Source organism: Esox lucius, chromosome 25, assembly GCF_011004845.1.
Source record: "Esox lucius isolate fEsoLuc1 chromosome 25, fEsoLuc1.pri, whole genome shotgun sequence".
Lineage (NCBI taxonomy): Eukaryota > Metazoa > Chordata > Actinopteri > Esociformes > Esocidae > Esox > Esox lucius.
The window spans coordinates 24780-47307 of record NC_047593.1 but is presented as its reverse complement, the minus strand read 5'-3'; the positions used below and the strand labels follow the sequence as shown (position 1 = coordinate 47307).

The 22528-nt window shown below is 40.2% G+C and overlaps 1 protein-coding gene across 2 annotated transcripts in view; it reads left to right on the top strand.

Annotated features, from left to right (window-relative positions):
- Window positions 1-2630: 2630 nt before the first annotated feature.
- The window catches only part of dnaja1 (DnaJ heat shock protein family (Hsp40) member A1), a 29183-nt gene continuing 9285 nt past the window's right edge, over window positions 2631-22528 (top strand). Inside the window, exons 1-5 of one of the 2 annotated variants that reach the window (XM_010868280.4) lie at window positions 2631-2751; window positions 3196-3338; window positions 9928-10108; window positions 18598-18702; window positions 19287-19514. In XM_010868280.4, coding sequence (XP_010866582.1) covers window positions 3207-3338; window positions 9928-10108; window positions 18598-18702; window positions 19287-19514 — 646 coding nt within the window. In that variant the 5' untranslated portion in view covers window positions 2631-2751; window positions 3196-3206. Of the gene's footprint in view, window positions 2752-2828; window positions 2847-3195; window positions 3339-9927; window positions 10109-18597; window positions 18703-19286; window positions 19515-22528 lie in introns of those variants that run through there. The other variant, XM_034291151.1, reaches the window with a different exon arrangement.

The following is a 22528-nucleotide window of genomic DNA, read 5'->3' as shown; positions in this document are numbered from 1 at the left end:
TTACACGTAGGTACAGCAAAGTATTGTTTAGATCAACGTAGTCTTCGCCATTCCCGGCAATAAAGAACTCCAGAGGGGCTGCGTCAGATATTGCTGATAGGGTCGGTATTTCAATGTATGTATTTTTCTCGATAGATGTCTGTGTGAATGGAACTGTGAATAAATCCAACTCTGTCTTCATACATTCGCCAGACATACGGTGTAGGAGTGCCATCTCTATCTAAAATATATTCTTAATCAGATTTGTCGTGTTCCCTTTGAGCGTCCTCCGGGGTGTATGTCCTCTTTTAAATGATTTGCACGAGTGCATTCTGTTTTTCTTTACATTTCACACAGCGTCCCAACATTTTTGGAAACGTTGTATAAATAAGAACTGTCATGCATTGCATAATGCCTAAATTGATTGTACTTTTCAGATTATTAACAAACAAATCCATTTGAAATTGCTTTTAATAATTTATTAATTTAAGAGTACAAAAAGGCTATGGTCTAATGTAGGAAGATACAGGATTATACTTCATTTCCAAAGATAACAATAACAAATATTGTTGCATAGCAACAATGTACAGGCTAGGAAAATGGTCTGGTAGGGTACACTCACACTGTTTATCTTTGTGTAGACATATAGACCTCTGACTCAATAGTCCACTGTCTAAGATGTGTGTGTGCCAGTGTATGTGTCAAAGAGAAAGACAGTATAAAGTATATTGAGTATATACAAACTACTGCCACTGAATGTCAATATGCTCAGTATGAGAAAATATTCAGGTAAGGGACATTTGTGACCACGTATTTGTGGTCATATAGACCTCTGAACCAAAATATTATTGCCTAAGACAATAAACAGACTAGCACTGACAGTGAAAGAGGCAGTAGTAAGTCAATGCTATGTCTATGGGTTATTGTTACAAGTGTGTGTATGCGAGAGAATTGAGCAAAAGGTAACATAATGAAACTGTCAGATATACACTCACCTAAAGGATTATTAGGAACACCTGTTCAATTTCTCATGAATGCAATTATCTAATCAACCAATCACATGGCAGTTGCTTCAATGCATTTAGGGGTGTGGTCCTGGTGAAGACAATCTCCATCCATCCATCATCTTTCGCTTATCTGGGGCTGGGTCGCGGGGGCAGCAGTCTAAGCAGAGATGCCCAGACTTCCCTCTCCCTAGATACTTCCTCTGGTCTGAGTATTTCACAATCTGTTCAGTTACTGGGATTTTCACGCACAACCATTTCTAGGGTTTACAAAGAATGGTATGAAAAGGGAAAAACATCCAATATGCGGCAGTCCTGTGGGGGAAAATGCCTTGTTGATACTAGAGGTCAGAGGAGAATGGGCCGACTGATTCAAGCTGATAGAAGAGCAACTCGTTATAACCGAACCACTCGTTACAACCGAGGTATGCAGCAAAGCATTTGTGAAGCCACAACACGCACAACCTTGAGGCGGATGGGCTACAACAGCAGAAGACCCCACCGGGTACCACTCATCTCCACTACAAATAGGAAAAAGAGGCTACAATTTGCATGAGCTCACCAAAATTGGACAGTTGAAGACTGGAAGAATGTTGCCTGGTTTGATGAGTCTCGATTTCTGTTGAGACATTCAGATGGTACAGTCAGAATTTGGCGTAAACAGAATGAGAACATGGATCCATCATGCCTTGTTACCACTGTGCAGGCTGGTGGTGGTGGTGTAATGGTGTGGGGGATGTTTTCTTGGCACACTTTAGGCCCCTTAGTGCCAATTGGGCATCGTTTAAATGCCATGGCCTACCTGAGCATTGTTTCTGACCATGTCCTTCCCTTTATGACCACCATGTACCCATCATCTGATGGCTACTTCCAGCAGGATAATGCACCATGTCACAAAGCTCAAATCATTTCAAATTGGTTTCTTGAACATGACAATTAATTCACTGTACTGAAATGGCCCCCACAGTCACCAGATCTCAACACAATAGAGCATCTTTGGGATGTGGTGGAACGGGAGCTTCGTACCCTGGATGTGTATCCCACAAATCTCCATCAACTGCAAGATGCTATCCTATCAGTATGGGCCAACATTTCTAAAGAATGCTTTCAGCACCTTGTTGAATCAATGCCACGTAGAATTAAGGCAGTTCTGAAGGCGAAATGGGGTCAAACACAGTATTAGTATGGTGTTCCTAATAATCCTTTAGGTCATATATTCTACATACATTTTGCATTGCAAAAATATTTTTATTTTCCATATAGGATACAGCAGCTGCAATCCTGTGTCAAGCCAGAATGGAAAAACATTTCACTTTAAAAAAAAACATTTCATATATTGTTTTTGTACTATTTTCAATTACATATAAGGATATATGATTTGCAAATCATTGCATTATGTATCATTGCGTTCTGCATTTATGCACCTTCCCAGCTTTTTTGGAAACATAGTTGAAATTACACTTCTACCATGTTTTTCTATTGTAGCTTGTTTGTAACAGCTACCAGGTAAGATGGCTGCCAATTTTCTCCATTCTGATTTATTTATGGTTCTATGACTTCTGCCTATCTATTGTTCTATTATCTATGTGCATGACGCATTGTTTTGCAAACTAAGCCACTACCAGTTCTTGGCCCAGGTCTGAGACGTCATCTTAGGGAAGTGTCAAGTAGGCGGTGCAAGGAGAAGGTTCTAGAAGTTCGTCTTATGGACGAGGGTTGTTCCAGCTAGATAAAGGCCTATTCTTTACGGAAAAAGCTATACTTATCGGTAGCGTACCGCATTGTCCTGTTTTTAATTCCGCTTTAGAGTAATGTTACTAACTCGTAACCAACAAGCTAGTTTCTAACGTCCGGCTAGCAAATGTAATGTCCGAATGTCGATTCTCGTTAGCTGTTTAGCTAGCTACTGTAACGGTATCTGCATTATGTATTGTTAGTTAACTTTAGTAACCTAAATATCTAACGGTACCTTAAATACGACAATTAGGTGTCAGTCATGTAACTATTTCCACGTTGTTTTTATTGAAGTGACTAGTTATTCTAATATTTGGGTTTGCTGGTTAGGTCGTTGGCTTGAGTTAGGCTAGGTACTGTAGTTACATTGTTCAACTTTTGTTTACTGCTAACTGACTTGTACAGTATAGCTAATTTCACCGCAAACCCATTAGAGAAATTGAATACTGTCTCTGAACATATTTTCTATTTTCTGCAGTCCAAACAACAATGGTGAAGGAAACTGGCTTTTATGACATGTTGGGGGTGAAGCCCAATGCCACTCCAGATGAGCTGAAAAAAGCTTATCGTAAATTGGCCTTGAAGTACCACCCAGACAAGAACCCTACGGAGGGGGAGAAAGTGAGTGGAATATACCAACTTAATTTTTTGCCATGTTGTAATTGTGTGCGGTAGGTATAAGAAGTGTAGCCAATGATTGGAAGTCAGTAGATCAAATCCGGAGTGGGTAATGTGAAAACGCATTCTCTGATCAAGGCGTTTAATCCTAAGTAGGCTGGACAGATGAAAAATGTAACAGCGCTTATTCCGGATGAAACTTAGATCGTTGTGTTCGTCATAGATGCAAGTATCATAATATTACCTTATGTCCAAGCTGCTTGCTGAAGTTTAAAAGAAATCGCCAGCAAACGGTCCTAAATTTGGCACTTTTCACCTGTGCATTTCTGGGACATACCCATCAAAAGCAAAATCTTTTCCATTCGTAGTTAAATATTTATTCAGATTTAAATCCTTATTAAATCCTATTTCTGTATTGTTATTTTTCTGATTACATCAATTATAAGCCTTCATCATATTTTTTTTTCGTAAGGGTATTTAGCTCGTACTATTTTCTGCATGCAATTTGAGAAACACTGATTGAACTGTATTTGGAGCCGCCAATAATGCTCTATGCAGACGAGCTGAATGATTAGTAGGCTACAGACATCCTCACCACACGCGAAAGAACCCATTCTGCCGATGTGCAAAACAATTAATTGAGGAAGGCACAATACCAGTAATTTCTTTGCTTAACTGGCTTAGTTAACTAACTATTCAGTTAAATCACATTATTCTCGCCTAATTTAGAAACAATTATAATAAATACAATAGAAAGTCTGTCAGCAGAGTCACCAGTAAAAAGCTGTAAAAGTACAGGATATTCTTGTAAGAAAACACAACAGAGAGAAACTGTAAAAATTAGGTCATTCATAACCATTCAGGATTGAATTTTAATATAAAAGGCATTCCCCTTCAGGGAAAGTTACAGAACATTTTCCAAATTAATAAACAAGCATGTATTCACACCCCATGTTAAAACTTAGTGGAGGCACTTTGGTAAATTCTTAGGTCTACATCAATCAATTGTTTTTGTAATTGCTCATGCTCAGTAAATTTGGTCAGGAATCATTGTTGGACAGCAATATTTAATGTCTCAGATTATTTGAGTCTTTGCATGTTTGTAATTGTCCAATGGAAATAAAAAAAAAGCTATGCAGGGCTAGAGCTTATTTTTGGGTTTCACTACTTTTATATTTGGGCTTATAAACAATATGTAATGCAAATCGATCATTGTGTATTTGGCATCAAATTATTCCAAAGTACCTCAGCTAATATAAGCATGCATATTAAGGTTCTTATAAGGTATTGTTTTAGGGGAAAATGCCCAATAAAGTAATTTCATAAGCAAAATCAGATATTTTCTTTGAATTCTGATCATAACACACCCATATGGAGTGATACTCCCAATACAAATGTTCTGTGCAAACAATGCACATTTGTGGAAGAAAAGTTTTCAGATTTTGCTTTTTGTCCCACACTTTTTTTTTATTTTTTTATATTGAAATCAGCCCAAAAACCCATGTGGAACTGTTCTGCCATTACACAAACACTTTTCAAACACTTTTTCTTGCACAAAAATGCATTGTATCAAAATAAATGTGAACAGAACAATGAAATGTGTCACCTTTTGTGCAAGCAGACCAATAGGTTTATGAAAGCCATAATTATGTCACTATTTTATCCCTTCTTTCACCTAGATTCTCATCTAATTTATTTTTGTTGGTACACTGATGAGCCAAAACATTTACTACTCAGCAAATAATGAATAATGACACATCAAGGTCTGAGTCGATTACATGGTAAGCAAACAGCCAGTTCTCGTCGTCAACGTGTTAGATGCAAGAGAAATTGGCAGGAGTTAAGACCTGAATGTCTTTGACAAGGGTGAAATTGTTATGGCCAGATGACCGGGTCAGAGTGTTTCTGAAACGACAAGGCTCGTGGGGTACTCCCAGTCAGCAGTGGTGAGATCCAACAGTTGTCTGAGGAGGGACAAACCACAAATCAGCAAAAGAGGGTTGGTCAGGAGGGCAGTGAAGGCTGTTTCGTCTGGTCCAAATCAACAGAAGGTCTTCTGTGGCACAAGTCACAAAATTGTATAGATTGATATTGGAGGAATACGTCAACACAGTGCATCACACCCTGCTGGGTAGACTGAGTGCCCATGCTGACCCATTTCCACCCTTGAAATGGATGGCCATGAAAGTGTGTGCCGTTTACCTGGGGAAGTGATGGCACCAGGATGTACTGTGGGAAGAAGACAAGCTGGTAGAGGGTGTGCGATGCTCTGGGCAATGTTCTGTTGAAAAATCCTGGGCCTGGGCCTTCATGTCATGTTTTATTTGACACATGCCATTTACCTAAACATCATTCTAGATCAGGTACACCGCTTCATGGCAATTGTATTCCCTGATGGCAGTGGCCTCTTTCAGCAGGATTATGTGCCAGTGCTCCTCTGCGCACATTCTTTGTGAATGGATTGAGGCACATGATTAAGTGTTGAATGTATTGCCCTGGCCTCCAAATTCCCCAGATCTCAATCCGATTGAGCGCCTGGGGATGTGTTGGACCAACAAGTTCGATCCATAGTGGCTCCACCTGGCATCTTACAGGACTGGAAGGATTTGCTTCTAATATGTTGGTGCCAGATACCACAGGAAACCTTCAGGGGTCTTGTGGAGTCCATGTCTTGGTGGGTCAGAACTACCAACAGCATATTAGGCAGGTGGTCATGTTTTGGTCAGCAGTATATACTGTAATTGAAATTTTAGTTGCAAATGTGTACCCTTTAAAATAATCCTAATGTATACAGTGGATATAAAGTCTACACACCCCTGCCAGGTTATTGTGATGTAACAGAATGAGAGAGAGAGAAATCATGTCTGAACATTTTCCTTTAATGTGACCTATAATGTGAACAAACTGAGATCTTTGAGGGGATAAAATGTTTTTTGCCAAAATTGCCTGGTATTTGGAACAGTTCGTAATTCCCTCCACCCTGACTAAGGCCCCGATTCCAGCTGAAGAAAAACAGCCCCAAAGCATGATGCTGCCATCACCATGCTTCACTGTGGGTATGGTGTTCTTTGAGGTGATTTATAGTGTTTTTGTGTTATGGCCAAGAAGTTCAACCTTGGTTTCATCAGACCATAACACATTTTCCCACATGCTTTTGGGGAATTTGATGTTTTGTTTTTGCAAACTTTAGCCAGGCTTTGTGAGAAAAGGCTTCCATCTTGCTACCCTACCCAATATCCCATTCATATGAAGAATACGGGAGATTGTTGTGACGTAGCACACAGCCAGTACTTGCCAGAAATTCCTTTAATGTTGCTGTAGGCCTATTGGAAGTCTCCCCGACCAGTTTTCTTCTTGTCTTTTCATCAATTTTGGAGGGACGTCCAGTTCTTGGTAGCCTCTGTGCCATATTTTCTCCACTTGATGACGGTCTTCATTGTGTTCCATGGTATATCTAATGCTTTGAAATTATTTTGTACCCTTCTCCTGACTGATATCTTTCAACAATGAGATCCCTCTGATGCTTTGGAAGCTCTCTGCGGACCACAGCTTTTACTCTGAGATGCTGCTGAGAAAATGTCAGGAAATCCTACTTAGAACAGCTGAGCTTTATTTGTGATTAATCCGTCACTTAATGATGGCTTGCGTGTAATGACTTCTGTTTAACATAAGTTTGAATGTGATTGGTTTATTCTGAACACAGTCACATCCCCAGATATAAGAGGGTGTGCACACTTTTATGCAACCAGGTTATTGTTTTTTTTTTTTTAAGGTTTTCATTTTTCTCATGTAGACTAATATTGCACTTGCGTGAATGTTTGTTTGAGGGTGGGAGTGGGGTGGTTATATGGAAGTGAATGATAATGCTACGCAGCAATGTTCTTTGTATGCCATTTTCTTGGCTACCCAGCCTTACAAGGGTCTTTTTGTAATTAAGCAGATTAAATTGACCCGTTACGAAAATTGCCTCTCATATTTATCCTCATCTGTGCAAGTTTTTCTCTAATCGGTTAGGAAAATATCTGAGGATTTTAATTCGTCATCCTTAATTTGGAAAACTTTACTACAATGTCGCTGTTTACAGACATCCGTAATAAACCGCTAATCATAATTGTCCTATAACATTTAACATTAGCTTTCACACTTTCAGAAATACACATTAATTTCCAAACACTGAGCCTGCCTACGTTTCCATATGGAAAAATACTATATGTGCAGATTACTGTCTGCTTCAGATCTTTTTTTCTTTTCAGTTGAGCACCGTTTTAATCAGGAGGACATCCCCTTTTAAATAAGAGAGGACAGTCCAGCTGGCTTTCATGTCATCACACACTATACAAAAAATATTGAGATTTCATTTTTTTTATACTTACAAGATTACGCGCAATTGATACCATAAAGGGCCAAGGGACCTGTATCAATTGTGGGTACCCACAATTGATACAGGGCAAATTTCAGCCCATGCGTATGCACAGCCTAGCGCTTGAATTGGAGAAATACCATGCTATTTCACAAAAGCTGGTAGAGTGTCAACTAAAATACATGGGAAAAATATTATCAATAAATATGAATTACCTACAGGAATGTGCAAACTGTTTCATGCAACTTCGTAGGCTTATATGCTACGGATGTAGCAAGTGTCAAAATCCTAAAAACTGATAGGACTTCTAGGTTAAACGTAGCACTTTCAGTGGACATGTCCATAGTTTGAAAACAAGACTAACAATAGCCCTATTTGCATGTGCGTTAAGCAACACATTCGACATTGCTTATTTTACCATACACTACAATATGCCGATTTATTTTAAAGGTGCTCACTTTTAAGACCTAGAGGATGTGTTTTTGAATGAGCTACAGCGTTATCACACATGTTGTCTTACAATATGTAATTTGACAAAATTGACAATACATTTCAGAAAATTTCATGAACATGTCACTGAATGAAAATCAATAGAACATAAAATAGGTATGCTAATTCACCGCAGTCAATAGGCCTATTCAAAATAAAAGTTATAGGCTATTACTATGTAGCACTAAATGGAAAATGTAATTCACTAAAATTTAACAATAGTTTTAACACCCGGTCTTTCCAAGAGTCATTGATCTATAACATTTCTGAAATGTTATACTTTCTTGGCCACATTCTCTAGGCTAGTATTTCTGCAGATTGGACTTAGCGAATTAAGATGTGGCAACAGGCTACTCCACAGATATTGCCACGAGCAAGATAGCATGCATGCGCAGGTTCACTTCATGCTAAAACGACACAATCCCAATACCGTGGACTGGTATGGCATTACACCAACACTAAGTGGTAAGAAGCAAGACTTGCTGCATCTATGTAATTTTGTCCATGTATATTTATAGTTTGTCATAGAGTTTATACAGTTGTCAATTTGGGTTAACCCACTTCTCAGGGATGGAATGACCCATTTTTCACCTAGTCTGCTCAGTGATTTGATATAGCAGTCCTTCTTTCAATGGTCAGATGCTCTAAACTCCCGACTACCCTTCCACTTCAGGGGCCGTGTTCACAAAACATCTTAAGGCTAAAAGTGCCTCCTAACTTGTTAATTTAGGAGTAACTGATCTTACATTTTCTTCTTTCACAAAGCGTTTTAGGGCTAAAACCTGCTCCTAAATCTGTGGAGTAAGGAGTAGTCACTAAGACCAAGTCACCAACAATCCTAAAAGAGCTGCTATCGGCAATCTGCCTCGTAATCAGGTCAATATTTTGGAAACATTTATTGATACTGAGCTTTTAACAAGGTATCGCCGTAATCGCGAGGGTGTTATGATCACACTAGAGCTAGTCAGGGAGGCTGTCACTTCACCAGCATCATCAGAGATGAAGGTTCTGACAACACTACACTGCTATGCAGCACAGACAAACTACGTATATCTCAGTCATCTGTCAGTAGAATTTTATATCAAACAATAAATGCCCTCCCCAGACCCCATATTGTGCAACAAATCATTTGGGTTTCTCATGATGTTCGCCAACTATAAACAAACAAAGCTGACTTCATGGCCATAGCTCGACCACCCAGTATAGTTGGTGCTATAGATGGGACACAATTGCATGCATTATTGCACCATCATAAGATGAATGCGCATTTCTTTACGAGCTTTGTGAGTGGTTGACAATTAGCTGAACCTTATTTATAATGATATAAGGACTATTTTGAATAGTCCTTATATCATTCTTGGTTTGCTGTTTGATCGGTGACGCTTAGCCTACATATTTATTTGATTATCTTCATTTCAATATGGCAACATGACATCCTTCTACAGTATTGCTTTGATGACACTGATGAAGACCTCTTCCCTATCAGCCAATCACTGTGGGCATAGAAAGTAAGCTTGTTGATGGGAAACGACATCATCCTTAGCTTACTTATCCTCCCCTTTCCTTTGTAAAAGTTGCTCTTAGCAGCTTTGTGACTAGGTTTTAAGAGGAAACTCTTAGCTAGGAACTTGTAGTGATGTTTAGGAGTCCTCCTAGTGGTAAGATAAAATGTTTTGTGATTACGGCCCCTGGTTTAGATTTTCTAATACAGTGCCCTCTAAGAATTGTTTTCTCTTTTTGTAGTTTAAGCAGATCTCCCAGGCATATGAGGTTCTGTCAGACTCCCAAAAGAGAGGGGTGTATGACCGAGGAGGGGAGAAAGCCATAAAAGAAGGAGGTGGAGGTGGTGGGGGTTTTGGATCCCCCATGGACATTTTTGACATGTTCTTCGGAGGCGGTGGCCGCATGCACCGGGAGAGGAGAGGTAATGTATATTTTTAAATAGTTCCTTCAAGTAAGATGGTGCACACAAAGTAGACTAGTCATGGTACTTGGGGTTGACAAATTAGGAATTGAGTTTGTGTGTTTTAATGCATTAGATCTTCTCACAAATTGACAATATTGGGGGCGGTTTGCAAAATATTGCGGGCCGGCCTACTACTGCTTACTTAGCCTAGCCTTGGCCTGTATTATTATGTTCTGTATTTGGTGTTCAGTTTTTGAGCTTTTAAAACTCCAGTTGAAATACTTAACTTTCTCCTTTCATGCAATTAGAAGTTTTATTGATCATAATTGAATGGGAATCTAATTAAATTGCGAATCAATTTGAAATCTAATCGTAATGCCAAGAATTAAAATTGAATTGGGAGGTTCCTAAATTTTCTTCTGTGCAATCAATACTACCGAACGAAAACAGAAATCATTACCAATGGCACCCAATTGGAATTGGAGTATATATTTTCCAGTCATTCTTAGTCGGGTCAGCAATGCCACAGAGTATGATGGGATGTTAATTAGGGGTGGGAACCACTGGTGCCATTGGTAATGATTTCCATTTTCAACACGTTCGGTAGTATTGATTGTACAGAAGAAAAATTGCATACATCACAATCATGTTACGCCTTGGCAAGAAGAACAGAAAAAGCAGCCATCATGGCAATTTCAGCACCAACTAGTGTATCTCAATAACCCACGCTAGTCGAAAATAACAGCAGGAGTGCAGTTCAATTTCTTGGTTAACATTTTTCTTTATTAAGTCTCTAATACCAGGAAGTTGTGACCCACAAATTGCTTTGTTTACGCCTTTTGCAGGACATGCCATGCTCGCATGACTCAAAGGGATTCATGGCAACCTGTCTGTGTTAGCAACTCGGAGGTAGCTTAATATTGTATTTTCATTTAGCTATTTCTGTGAATGTATGGAAGTACATTATTTACATTAGGTCCACATGAATTCAACAACGTCTGGCTGCTTATGTACGTTGGCGTTAATAATCTTGTCTCCTGAAGTACGTTTAGTTTGCTTAGATGCAACAAATATATGCCCTTGCTAGCTTAATGTGCAGATTTATGTTTGTGAATGTGAAATTGAACAGACAATGGCATAAATGCATGGTTTTCCCATGCACGTTAGTGGATGATTGTCTCTAGTCCTAAAGTTTAACTAAACTCACTGCAGTTTATTTCATTAAAATGTAGTAAACCATTTTAAATACACTACCAGGGATTTTCTTGCATATAAAACTCAAAGGCGGCCCTGCATTTCTAAAATCTTGCACCGCCTCTGTGTGTCAGCATGGTAAATCCAAATTTTGCGCTCGTTCGCTAAATAGTCTATACTGCTGCGAATGTGACTGTAGGAGGAAACTTTTTTTTTTTCACATTGCCAGATATGTAGGTTTCCCACCCATGAGCTTGGGAAGGCAGATTTAGAGAGAGGGTTGTATAGAAGACACAGCGTTCCTCAGATTTCACTGTTAACTGTCAATGATCTGGCAACCTTGCATATAGGACCTTACCGGTCCTGACTTTCCTTTTTGTGAGGTATTGAGATATTATAACGAGGCATTACATTATATTTAACATTTTATTAAAAGGTGAAAGATTCAGGCTTTGTTGGTCACCTTGCTAATGTAGTTTCCATTTGTTGCCTCTAACCTGGGAGGTGAAGAGTTATGCTATTTTGCTTTTTTTCATGGTTTTTACAGGCAAGGCAATGTAGCTTATAGACACAGTAGAATCTTCAGTCTGGGAGATTTTTCTTGCTTCAAATATCCTTACCGTTTCACTGTCAGTACAGAAACAATTATCTTACTCCGGCGCTAGCTAGTAGCTAGCAGACTATTCTTCCCAAGATCCAAAAAATGATTTTGTAAAGACTGGTTTGGTTATCGGACAGCCAACTTTGATCCTTAGTACTGTATTCCTTAAAAAGTTAACATATTTTCTCACTGAAGTAAAGGGTGGATTTCAGAGTAATGCAAATGAGTCATTTCCTGCTAGCCAACCTGACAGATTTTATTACATTACTATTCTGGCACAAACATTTACCCACCAGTGTGGCGGATTTCTTTCTGTGATTTATTTGCCAAATGCAAAGCGTTTGGCACTTGGCAGGTGTACATTTCTGACCCTGGATAGGTGTTTATGTAATCTGCGAAATTTGGTACACCTGTAGGAATTGTTAGCATTAACTTTCATGGCTTAATTTACAACCCTACCAAGCAAAGAAGAAGCTATATATAGCCTTTTATGGGCCAGAGCTGATTTAAGATGGACTGAGGTGATGTGGAAAACCGTTCTGTGGTCTGACAAATCCAAAATAATTTTTGGGTTAATCATGGACGCTGTGTCCTCCGGACAGTTAGCTTCTTGCTCTTTTGCCAAATAATAATGGACCCAAGTCAGGGAAAAGTGGTCCTTGTTGTTTATTCACAAAATATAATATTTATCAGAGGGGAAGGAGCGTTCCATGTTTATTCACAAAATATAGTATGTCTTTCTTGTTCTTTCCAAATGTCTTTGTGCTTCCCCACATATCTTGGTCTTAAACAGCATATAAACAGTTGTGCTCAATAGTTTGCATACCCTTGGAGAATTGGTAATATGCAGATCGGGAAAAAAAAGGAAGGTTCTGAGTGAGGAACAGAAAGGTTAAAATTAAGAGACCACTACAAATTAAATGCTTCAGTTCCGCACTCAAAACTTTTCAACCTTTAGTATCGGCCTGCTATTTTCTTTTCCCAGATAGGGAAGTGCATTCAACATATATTATTTCGACCTCAGTGGCAATTCAGAGGTTTATGCCAAATTTGTCTGGATTATTAGGCATGTACTATGTGAAATGACTGCATGCTTTGGTATGGAATAGCAGTTCATCAACTGCTTTTGTATCAAGTCTTAAACTTGCTGAGCCATATAGTGTGCCCTTCAGGACATTGTAAGGAAATACACTACCAACCAAACCGTGCAACCGCTCTAATGGTGTAGCTGCCCGTTTATGCAGTGAACTCCAGCCACCCACTCGCTACTTTATAGCACTAAACGCTAAAGAAATTGTACTGTGAATACAGTTTTCCTAACAGCTCCGCCCATTCAATTGATCAATAAAATTGTCAATTTTTCACAGTGGTTTCGATAGGCCCATATAGCCTATTGAATAGCAAATTATTGGTGCCATTTTCCCCCCTGAGGCCTTACACAATGTGTTAATTTACTTTGAAAAACATCACCATATATTATCCTTGTGAAATGTGATAATGGTTATATGAACTATTTTCAAAGGTTTTATCAGTCGACGTAGATCATTAGCCTACATTTGCCTACCGGTAGTAGCCTATCGTCCAAGCTGAAGCAAAATCTGGGGTAAAGATCCAACTCAACTGATAAAACCATTGAAATATCCAGGCAGCACAGTATTTCATATTGGAGACATACACGCACCTAAAGGATTATTAGGAACACCTGTTCAATTTCTCATTAATGCAATTATCTAATCAACCAATCACATGGCAGTTGCTTCAATGCATTTAGGGGTGTGGTCCTGGTCAAGACAATCTTCTGAACTCCAAATAATGTCAGAATGGGAAAGAAAGATGATTTAAGCAATTTTGAGCGTGGCATGGTTGTTGGTGCCAGATGGGCCGGTCTGAGTATTTTACAATCTGCTCAGTTACTGGGATTTTCACGCACAACCATTTCTAGGGTTTAAAAAGAATGGTGTGAAAAGGGAAAAACATCCAGTATGCGGCAGTCCAGTATGCGGCAGCACGAGCTCACCAAAATTGGACAGTTGAAGACTGGAAGAATGTTGCCTGGTCTGATGAGTCTCGATTTCTGTTGAGACATTCAGATGGTAGAGTCAGAATTTGGCGTAAACAGAATGAGAACATGGATCCATCATGCCTTGTTACCACTGTGCAGGCTGGTGGTGGTGGTGTAATGGTGTGGGGGATGTTTTCTTGGCACACTTTAGGCCCCTTAGTGCCAATTGGGCATTGTTTAAATGCCACGGCCTACCTGAGCATTGTTTCTGACCATGTCCATCCCTTTATGACCACCATGTACCCATCCTCTGATGGCTACTTCCAGCAGGATAATGCACCATGTCACAAAGCTCCAATCATTTCAAATTGGTTTCTTGAACATGACAATGAGTTCACTGTACTGAAATGGCCCCCACCGTCACCAGATCTCAATAGAGCATCTTTGGGATGTGGTGGAACGGGAGCTTCGTGCCCTGGATGTGCATCCCACAAATCTCCATCAACTGCAAGATGCTATCCTATCAATATGGGCCAACATTTCTAACGAATGCTTTCAGCACCTTGTTGAATCAATGCCACATAGAATTAAGGCAGTTCTGAAGGCGAAAGGGGGTGTTCCTAATAAACCTTTATGGTATATAATTAGTATGGTGTTCCTAATAATCCTTTAGGTGAGTGTATAATGTTAGGCTAACAGCATTATGGTTTCTTTTAGTAACAAGCCTTAATGTAAGCCGTAGGCTATATTGCTGAACAGTCTGTCAAATGTCAGTTCCTGCTCTTATTTCATCCTAAGTTAAGTGCTGCTATAAACACACAATGTACACTGATCAGCCATAACATTATGACCACCTGCCTAATAATGTGTAGGTCCCCCTTTTGCTGCCAAAACTGCCCTGACCCGTGGAGGCATGGACTCCACTAGACCTCTGAATTTGTGCTGTGGTATCTGGCACCAAGACTTTAGCAGCAAATCCTTAAAGTCCTGTAAGTTGCGAGGTGGGGCCTCCATGGATCTGACTTGTTTGTCCAGCACATCCCACAGATGATCGATTGGATTGAGATCTGGGGAATTTGGAGGCCAAGTCAACACCTGTAAATCTTTGTGTTCCTCAAACCATTCCTGAACCATTTTTGCTTTGTGGCAGGGGGCTGAAAGAGGCCAGTGCCTTCAGGGAATACAGCTGCCATGAAAGGGTGCACATGGTCTGCAACAATGCTTAGGTAGGTGGTACATGTCAAAGTAACATCCACATGAATGGCAGGACCTAAGGTTTTCAATGATTTTCAACAGTGGTTTGGTCCCTAACCTGACTTTACGAACATGGCATTGGATAGATGCGCAATATGCGTCATCTGCCGATCATTGTGTGTCAGCAACGCTCTCCTATTTAAAACATGCATGGGTCAGAATGACCCCTGACTGCACTTCTAGTAGGTGTGAATGGCTCAGTGCTTCTAGTTTTAAATAAAACAAGTAGTCAGGAACACTTCAGTGACTGGCAAGAGCTTTTTGAAGTCACTCATCCGACGATCAGGGGTTAAAGTAGTATTTCTTACCGGTACTGACCTGTGGATGCACGCGTTGCATGCGCATTATATGTGCCTTATTAGCTGATGATAGGTCTATTTGATGTGTCGATTGTCTATAATAACTTCCTAATTTGTAATAACTTCATAATTCAGCTCTCTGTTATGTTGTGCACATCATGTATTGTGCACAACATAACATATTTTTCTGCATGCATTCCTCGTAGCTGCATGTCTTTTAGGATAAATATAATTGATTTGTTTGAGCTCTGTTTCGACTGGGTATTTTCCATGGTAATGGAATGGACAGGTATTTGCATAGAGGGAGGAGGAAACGTGATCAGAAGCTTTTTTTGGTATGCTACAAAGTATAGTGGTTAGTCTAGTGCTGTTCATTATATCATTCTCCATTGCAATAAATAGCCTAAAACACTGTTGATGTTGTGTGTGTGAGGTGATAAAATGTAAGCACTCTAACTTGCTGAGGGTCGTGCATTTTTATTACTAGGTTACTATCAGACACACCACACATGCCTTTATAGCCCTACACATGTAGACAGGCCAGGTAGGCCTAATTCATGCCCAAGCACTATCCTATTCAATAAATAAATGAAAGTGCACACATTAGCGGGTGGGTGAGAGAGATGAGTTTATAATACACTCTCTTCATGGCTCCACATTTTAAAATGAGGGTGTCTTCATGAATTTACTGTAGATCATGAGAAATCTGACACTGGCCAAACTAATATAAAATGCATGTGCAACATCAGTGGCCACTGCCAGACAGGTTATAACAACTTAATGCAGCCTTTTTGTCTTTTGCAATGACTGATCTACATACTACAAGGCTCCTGGGAGCGAGTGTCTTTGGAGGCCCCCCCCACCCCCAAACTCACACTATGTTCGCACACCCGAACAGCAACCCCTCACCACCAATTGCTATATTTAGGCCTGTAGTACATCAAAACATACACCTGTGGATAACTCAGGATTTACAGTGGAATCAATGCAGAAAGGGACACTGCCCAAAAACACACAACTTATCAAACATGATTTTCTGCACAATCACTATCCCTGCAGAATAACTTAGATCCACAATATGCAAGCAATAACTTCAGGCAAAAGTACTCAGATGAAACAAAGCAAATGTCAGAATAGTAAACGATTTCTTACCTTAGGAGTCTTTCTCATTTTCCTCCTTGCTAATCCACCAAATCCATCGCAGTCAAGCTGTCTGACTAGGTAAGATTCTATGGTCATAAGCGAGAGAGAGTTGAGGCACTTTTTGGCACATCCTTGACCGTAGTTCGTTTTTTAATCTGGACCGATTTGGAGAAAGTGCTCTCCCTCACAGTTAGTAACATGTGGTGTAAGTGTGATGAAACAGGCGGTTTAAGTGCGATGAAAACAATTGTGAAGGATGTTTCAGAATCCGAGTTAATCATTGTTTCGAGCATCTTCATTGGGCACTTTTGTCCTTCAGGTCAGAAATGATCTGAGCTGGATCACCTCATTCGCCAGGCTTATATATAAGTCGATGCATATTTAGCAGTGAGTGCGTTGACCTTCACTCTTATTTCACTGTTAGACGTTTTCTGGCAGATAGCACTCCAAAGAGCTCCGCTAAGTGTAAGCTTCCAATCGATGATCAAGACATCTCACTAACTTGTCAGTGACAACAATAAATGTTTCTGTTTGAAACTTCCCCCTCCCGTCGAGTATCACACTTGGCTCTGAACTTTTGTCTGCACAGGTTCCTGCGCTTTCTTGTGCGCTGGAGATCGTACCTGTACGACTTGAGACACTTGAAATCCTAGAAATGTGTCATGATTGTCGTCTCTGAACAACCCAATTTGGCACAGAGTGACGTAGCTTCACATCTTGTTTCCCGTTTCTCTAAATCTTTGTCTATATTTCCAGAGGCCCCTCTAATCTGTGCTAATGTTTCCAGAGTTCCTTAGTTGACTCTGCCCGAGTGCTCCATCAAGAGGTCGACATGGCTATCAGTGTCAGTTTGACATCAGTGTTACGGAAAACTTTACCCGGTCTGTGTGGACAAGGAGCGAAGTGCATATATTGACTGTATCATATGAAATGAATTCCAGCTTCTACAGTGTTCTTTTAAGTGTACCTTCCAGACATATTGCTTGTTATCGTATGATTGGCCCCTACAGTTTGACAGGTCCTATCCCATGTCGACGACGCAGTCTGCCAAGCTTTCCCCGGTGTGGCTTTCAATTGCTTCAAACGCAAGAAAACACTCCACAACATGTCAATCTACGTTTGCGAACCTGAAAATAAATGTCAGTTGGTCCACATGTGAGAGGTCTGGCGTGGAATCAACGGTTACGGAAAAATATCTGGCTTCACGAATTGGCTTCCAGTTCTTTCTGCCCCATAAGCACTATAAATTTGTCAACAAATGCATAGTTTTTGTTGGAAAGCAACTTTCATGCAAAGCAATATACACACCCTGTTGAAGGAGTGTACAGTGGCCGCTGTCTAGATTCTGTCCATTTGGCATTGTGCAACTAAATACATTTTGTAAAATTTGGTCTTACCCCCAATAGTTTTATCCCTCTCTGATGCTGGGGGTTTTGAACTATGGTTTTGCTGGGGAGCTGCTCCCTTTCCAGTCATTGTGGATTTCACTCTGTCACTTAATGTATTTCCCCATAAAGCAGGGTCTGTGACTTTATCGCTTCAAGAATCAGGGTCCATTTCCAAATGCTGCTCTTCGTCCTCCAGTGGGTCTGAACTATCCGGTTGTAGCTTGTCTATGGCAGCCTGAGGTTGCTTTTCTTTTTGAGGCACTGCTGTTCCAGCGTTTTTGGTCTGTGAATAATCCACGAAAGAAAAAAATAGAAACAACACTACAAATCATGTATTGAATCAATGCCATGCAAGGTTAAACGAAACAGATTTGTCAAAAAAAAAACATTTGATATAGGTTGTAGACAAGGGGCCTAAACTATTAATAAATGGCTGGCTTGAACATATGTTTTTTTTTTTGGGGGGGGGGGGGGGGTTTGCAATGCCAAACAAATCTTGGAAAAATACAGGTACATGTTATTGAGCTCTGAAGTGTAATTGTATATCATTGTGGCTGTTGCTCGTCTGTGGATGTTCTTGACTTTCTGATGCTAATGGATTGCCTTCATGTGCTTTTCAAACGTAGGAAAGAATGTGGTTCATCAGCTCTTAGTTTCTTTGGAAGACCTCTACAATGGAGCTACGAGGAAACTTGCTGTCCAGAAGAATGTAATTTGCGATCGATGTGAAGGTACTTCATTACTTCTAATGTTACCTGTCTGGATCAGTCCCACATAAAATCTGTTGGTTTATGTTGAGAGTGGTGACCCTAAAGAAGTTTGGTTTAATAGCTGTGCCATACATGTATACGGACTTTGATGTAATAACTAAATTTTACTACAATGTTACATTGTAAACATGCTGTTAGAGGGAGGTATTTGCTGTTGCTAAGATGGATATTTTGAAGTATTTTTGCTGCTCAGATTATAAAATTGAAGCATGTTTTATTGCTGACCTTGTTTTGACTTCGTTTGACAATTGAAAATGCATGAAAAATGTATGTCAAGAATAAATATACATACCTCAAACTATTGACAATATATGTACAAAGTCATATAATTGTTTCAATAATGGTCTTTGGTAATGGTATCCAGGCAATGCACAGGGTGATATGGACATTCAGTGCCATGCAATCTGTTGAATCCTTAGTCAGGTTTTATGAGAGATTACACTAGTTCAGATGACTAGCATTTACCCCCTGTGAAATGTCGCAAAATAGGTTTCTAGCCGCAAACAACTGGTAAGGTGGATTGACCTGGCTGTGTTTTGGGGTAGGTCGTGGGGGGAGGAAAGGTGCTGTGGAAATGTGCATATCCTGCCGTGGTACAGGCATGCATGTGCGCCTGCACCAACTTGGTCCAGGCATGGTGCAGCAGGTGTCTACAGTGTGCGGTGGCTGCCAAGGCCAGGGCCAGCGCATTAGCCACAAGGACCGCTGCAAGGCCTGCGGTGGCCGCAAAATCACTCGACAGAAGAAAATTCTGGAGGTGCACATTGACAAAGGTGAGGCAGTGTTCAGTTAATTGAGTGAATCTATGAGAGAGGGTAAATTATCAAATTAACTAGCCTCTATGTAGTGACTAGCTAGCTTACTTATTGAATGCATGTCCATGCATGTTACTAGTAAAATAAATTCAACTAATATTCGTAAATGGAGTTACATTTTGGTCATTGTGACAACTTGTTTGTTTTTCAATACAGTAATCTTACTGTGGGAGAGGGGAGCAAGAGCATGCCTATGTTCTGATGGATCTTTCTGGTGGTGGCAGCAAAATGTTTCTATCAACACTAGAGGGTGCACTTAGGTTTCATATGTAGAAGGACTATCGGAGAGAGCACGGTCAATAGCAGATTTACTAGAAGGCCCATATCGGCACCGGTATATTGGAGATCCGATAAGGTAACCACTAATGTTGGCAGGTGTGTATGGCAAGCCGTTTTATCATTTATTCTCTAGACTGGATATTCCTTACAGATATCTACAAAATAATTTCGCTTAGTCAAAACTCCAATTCAAGATATCTATAACGTCATTCTGACTAGTCAAAACGGCAGTTGGAGATATATGGAATTCAGTTTTGACTAGTCAGTTTTAAATTACTATTGCCATTCATGTCTGAGGTTTCTCATTACAGATATCTTTAAATCAGTTGAGATATCCGCAATGTTTATTGTTGATATCTTCAATTGAATTATGACTAGTTGTAAATACAGTTCCAGATATCCATAATTTGATTGTGACTAGTCACAATTCCAGTTCAAGATATCTTAAATCCCCCTCAATTTAAGGTATCTAGATCGGTCTTTTGCGATATCTTAAATAACGTTTTAACTAGTCTGAATTAAATGGAAGATATCTGAAACTGGAATTACAGCCAGTCATAATGGAATTGTAGATATATATTATCAAGTTATAGATATCTTCAAATTAATTTTGATTGGAGATATCTGAAATTGGAGATGTCTTTCATTCTGTTTAGTCACAATGTTATTACCAATATCTTGAATTGGGGTTTTAGTTAGGCAAAATTACGTTGCGGATATATATAGTTACTTGTAGGAGTCAGGAGTGAGTGGCTTGCTTGTATTCAAACGTGTTAATACTCTTCCATCGTATGGCAAGCATTAACCGCCATGTCATAGGCCGAAGTTTTAGTTTTTGACATAATTTTTAAGGCTGCAGGCAGTGCACGACAAGTGCTTTTAGCAAGAAATAGAGATGATTTACTTTCTTTCAAAAGTCGATTATTTTTAAAAACTTGTTTGTCACAAAATTCCTGATAATAAGCTTGTTCTATTTCATGAAATGTTTTAACTATTCTATCCACAACTGAAACTGCCATTGCTGCTAACACCGAAATGCGTTGCTTGGCCAATATGATCCGATGCCTCGCATGAGAAACGTCACAGAAAACAATTCAAAATATTCATAATGACATTTGAGATAATCTGCAACTATTATTTTGACTAGTCAAAACTAAATTACAGATATCTTCAATGTCCATTTGGGGTGTGTAACAAGTTGTCGTTTTCAATGAGGTCATTGCTGATATCTGTAATTCACTTTTGACTAGTCAGAACTGAATTACAGATATATTTAACTGTTGTTTTTCAATAGTCCGAATTATGTCACATCTTGAATCAAAATTCTGACTAGTTACAATGTAATTACGACTGTCGTGTAAATTCTGGATAGTCAAGTATAGCGAATAAATGTTAAAACTGCTTGCCATAGGTGTGTGCCTTTCCAAATAATGTCAATTTATTTGAATTTACCACAAGTGGACTCCAATCTAGTTGTAGAAACATGTCAAGAATGATAAACGGAAATGAATTTGCGAGAAACCTGTTTTTGCTTTGGCGTTACAAACTGTGGGAAAAACATAAATTCCATTTTATAACAAGGTTGTAACATGTGTTTTGTGGGTCTGGAGAAGGCATATGACCGAGTCCCCCGGGAGAGACTGTGGGAGGTGCTGCGGGAGTATGGGGTGAGGAGGTTCCTTCTGAGGGCTATCCAATCCCTGTACGTCCAAAGTGAGAGCTGTGTTCGGGTTCTCGGTAGTAAGTTGGACTCGTTCCAGGTGGGGGTTGGCCTCCGCCAGGGCTGCGCCTTGTCACCAGTCCTGTTTGTAACTTTTATGGACAGGATATCGAGGCGTAGTCGGGGTGGGGAGGGGTTGCATTTCGGTGGGCTGGGGATCTAATCGCTGCTTTTTGCGGATGATGTGGTCCTGATGGCATCATCAGTCTGTGACCTTCAGCACTCACTGGAATGGTTCGCAGCCAAGTGCGAAACGGTTGGGATGAGGATTAGCACCTCTAAATCTGAGGCCATGGTTCTCAGCAGGAAACCGATGGAGTGCTTCCTCCGGGTAGGGAATGAGGCGTTACTCCAAGTAAAGGAGTTCAAGTATCTCGGGGTCTTTTTCGCGAGTGAGGGGACAATGGAGCGGGAGATTGGCCAGAGAATCGGAGCAGCGGGGGCGGTATTGCATTCGCTTTAATGGGTTTTCTCAGAAGGGTGGCTTCTCCCTTAGGGATAGGGTGAGAAGCTCAGCCATCTGTGAGGAACTTGGAGTAGAACTGCTACTCCTTTGCATCGAAAGGAGCCAGTTGAGGTGGTTCGGGCATCTGGTAAGGATGCCCCCAGGATGTCTCCCTAGGGAGGTATTCCAGGCACGTCCTGCTGGGAGCAGATCTCGGGGTAGGCCTAGGACTAGGTGGAGAGAGATTTCGACACTGGCCTGGGAACGCCTCAGTCAGAGCTGGCAAATGTGGCTCGGGAAAGGGAAGTTTGGGGTCCCCTGCTGGAGCTGCTGCCCCCGCGACCCGATACCGGATAAGCGGCTGAAGATGAGATGAGATGTTGTAACACTTCATTTTCTCCACTTTTTGTTTTCTGAAGACTTGACCCCTATATTTGGTGTAGGGAGGTAAGGCTGGGGTGATGTAGCCTAGAAATCTTTTACAAAAAAGTTTACAAAAATAATTGTTGTCATAATTTCTGGTTATTG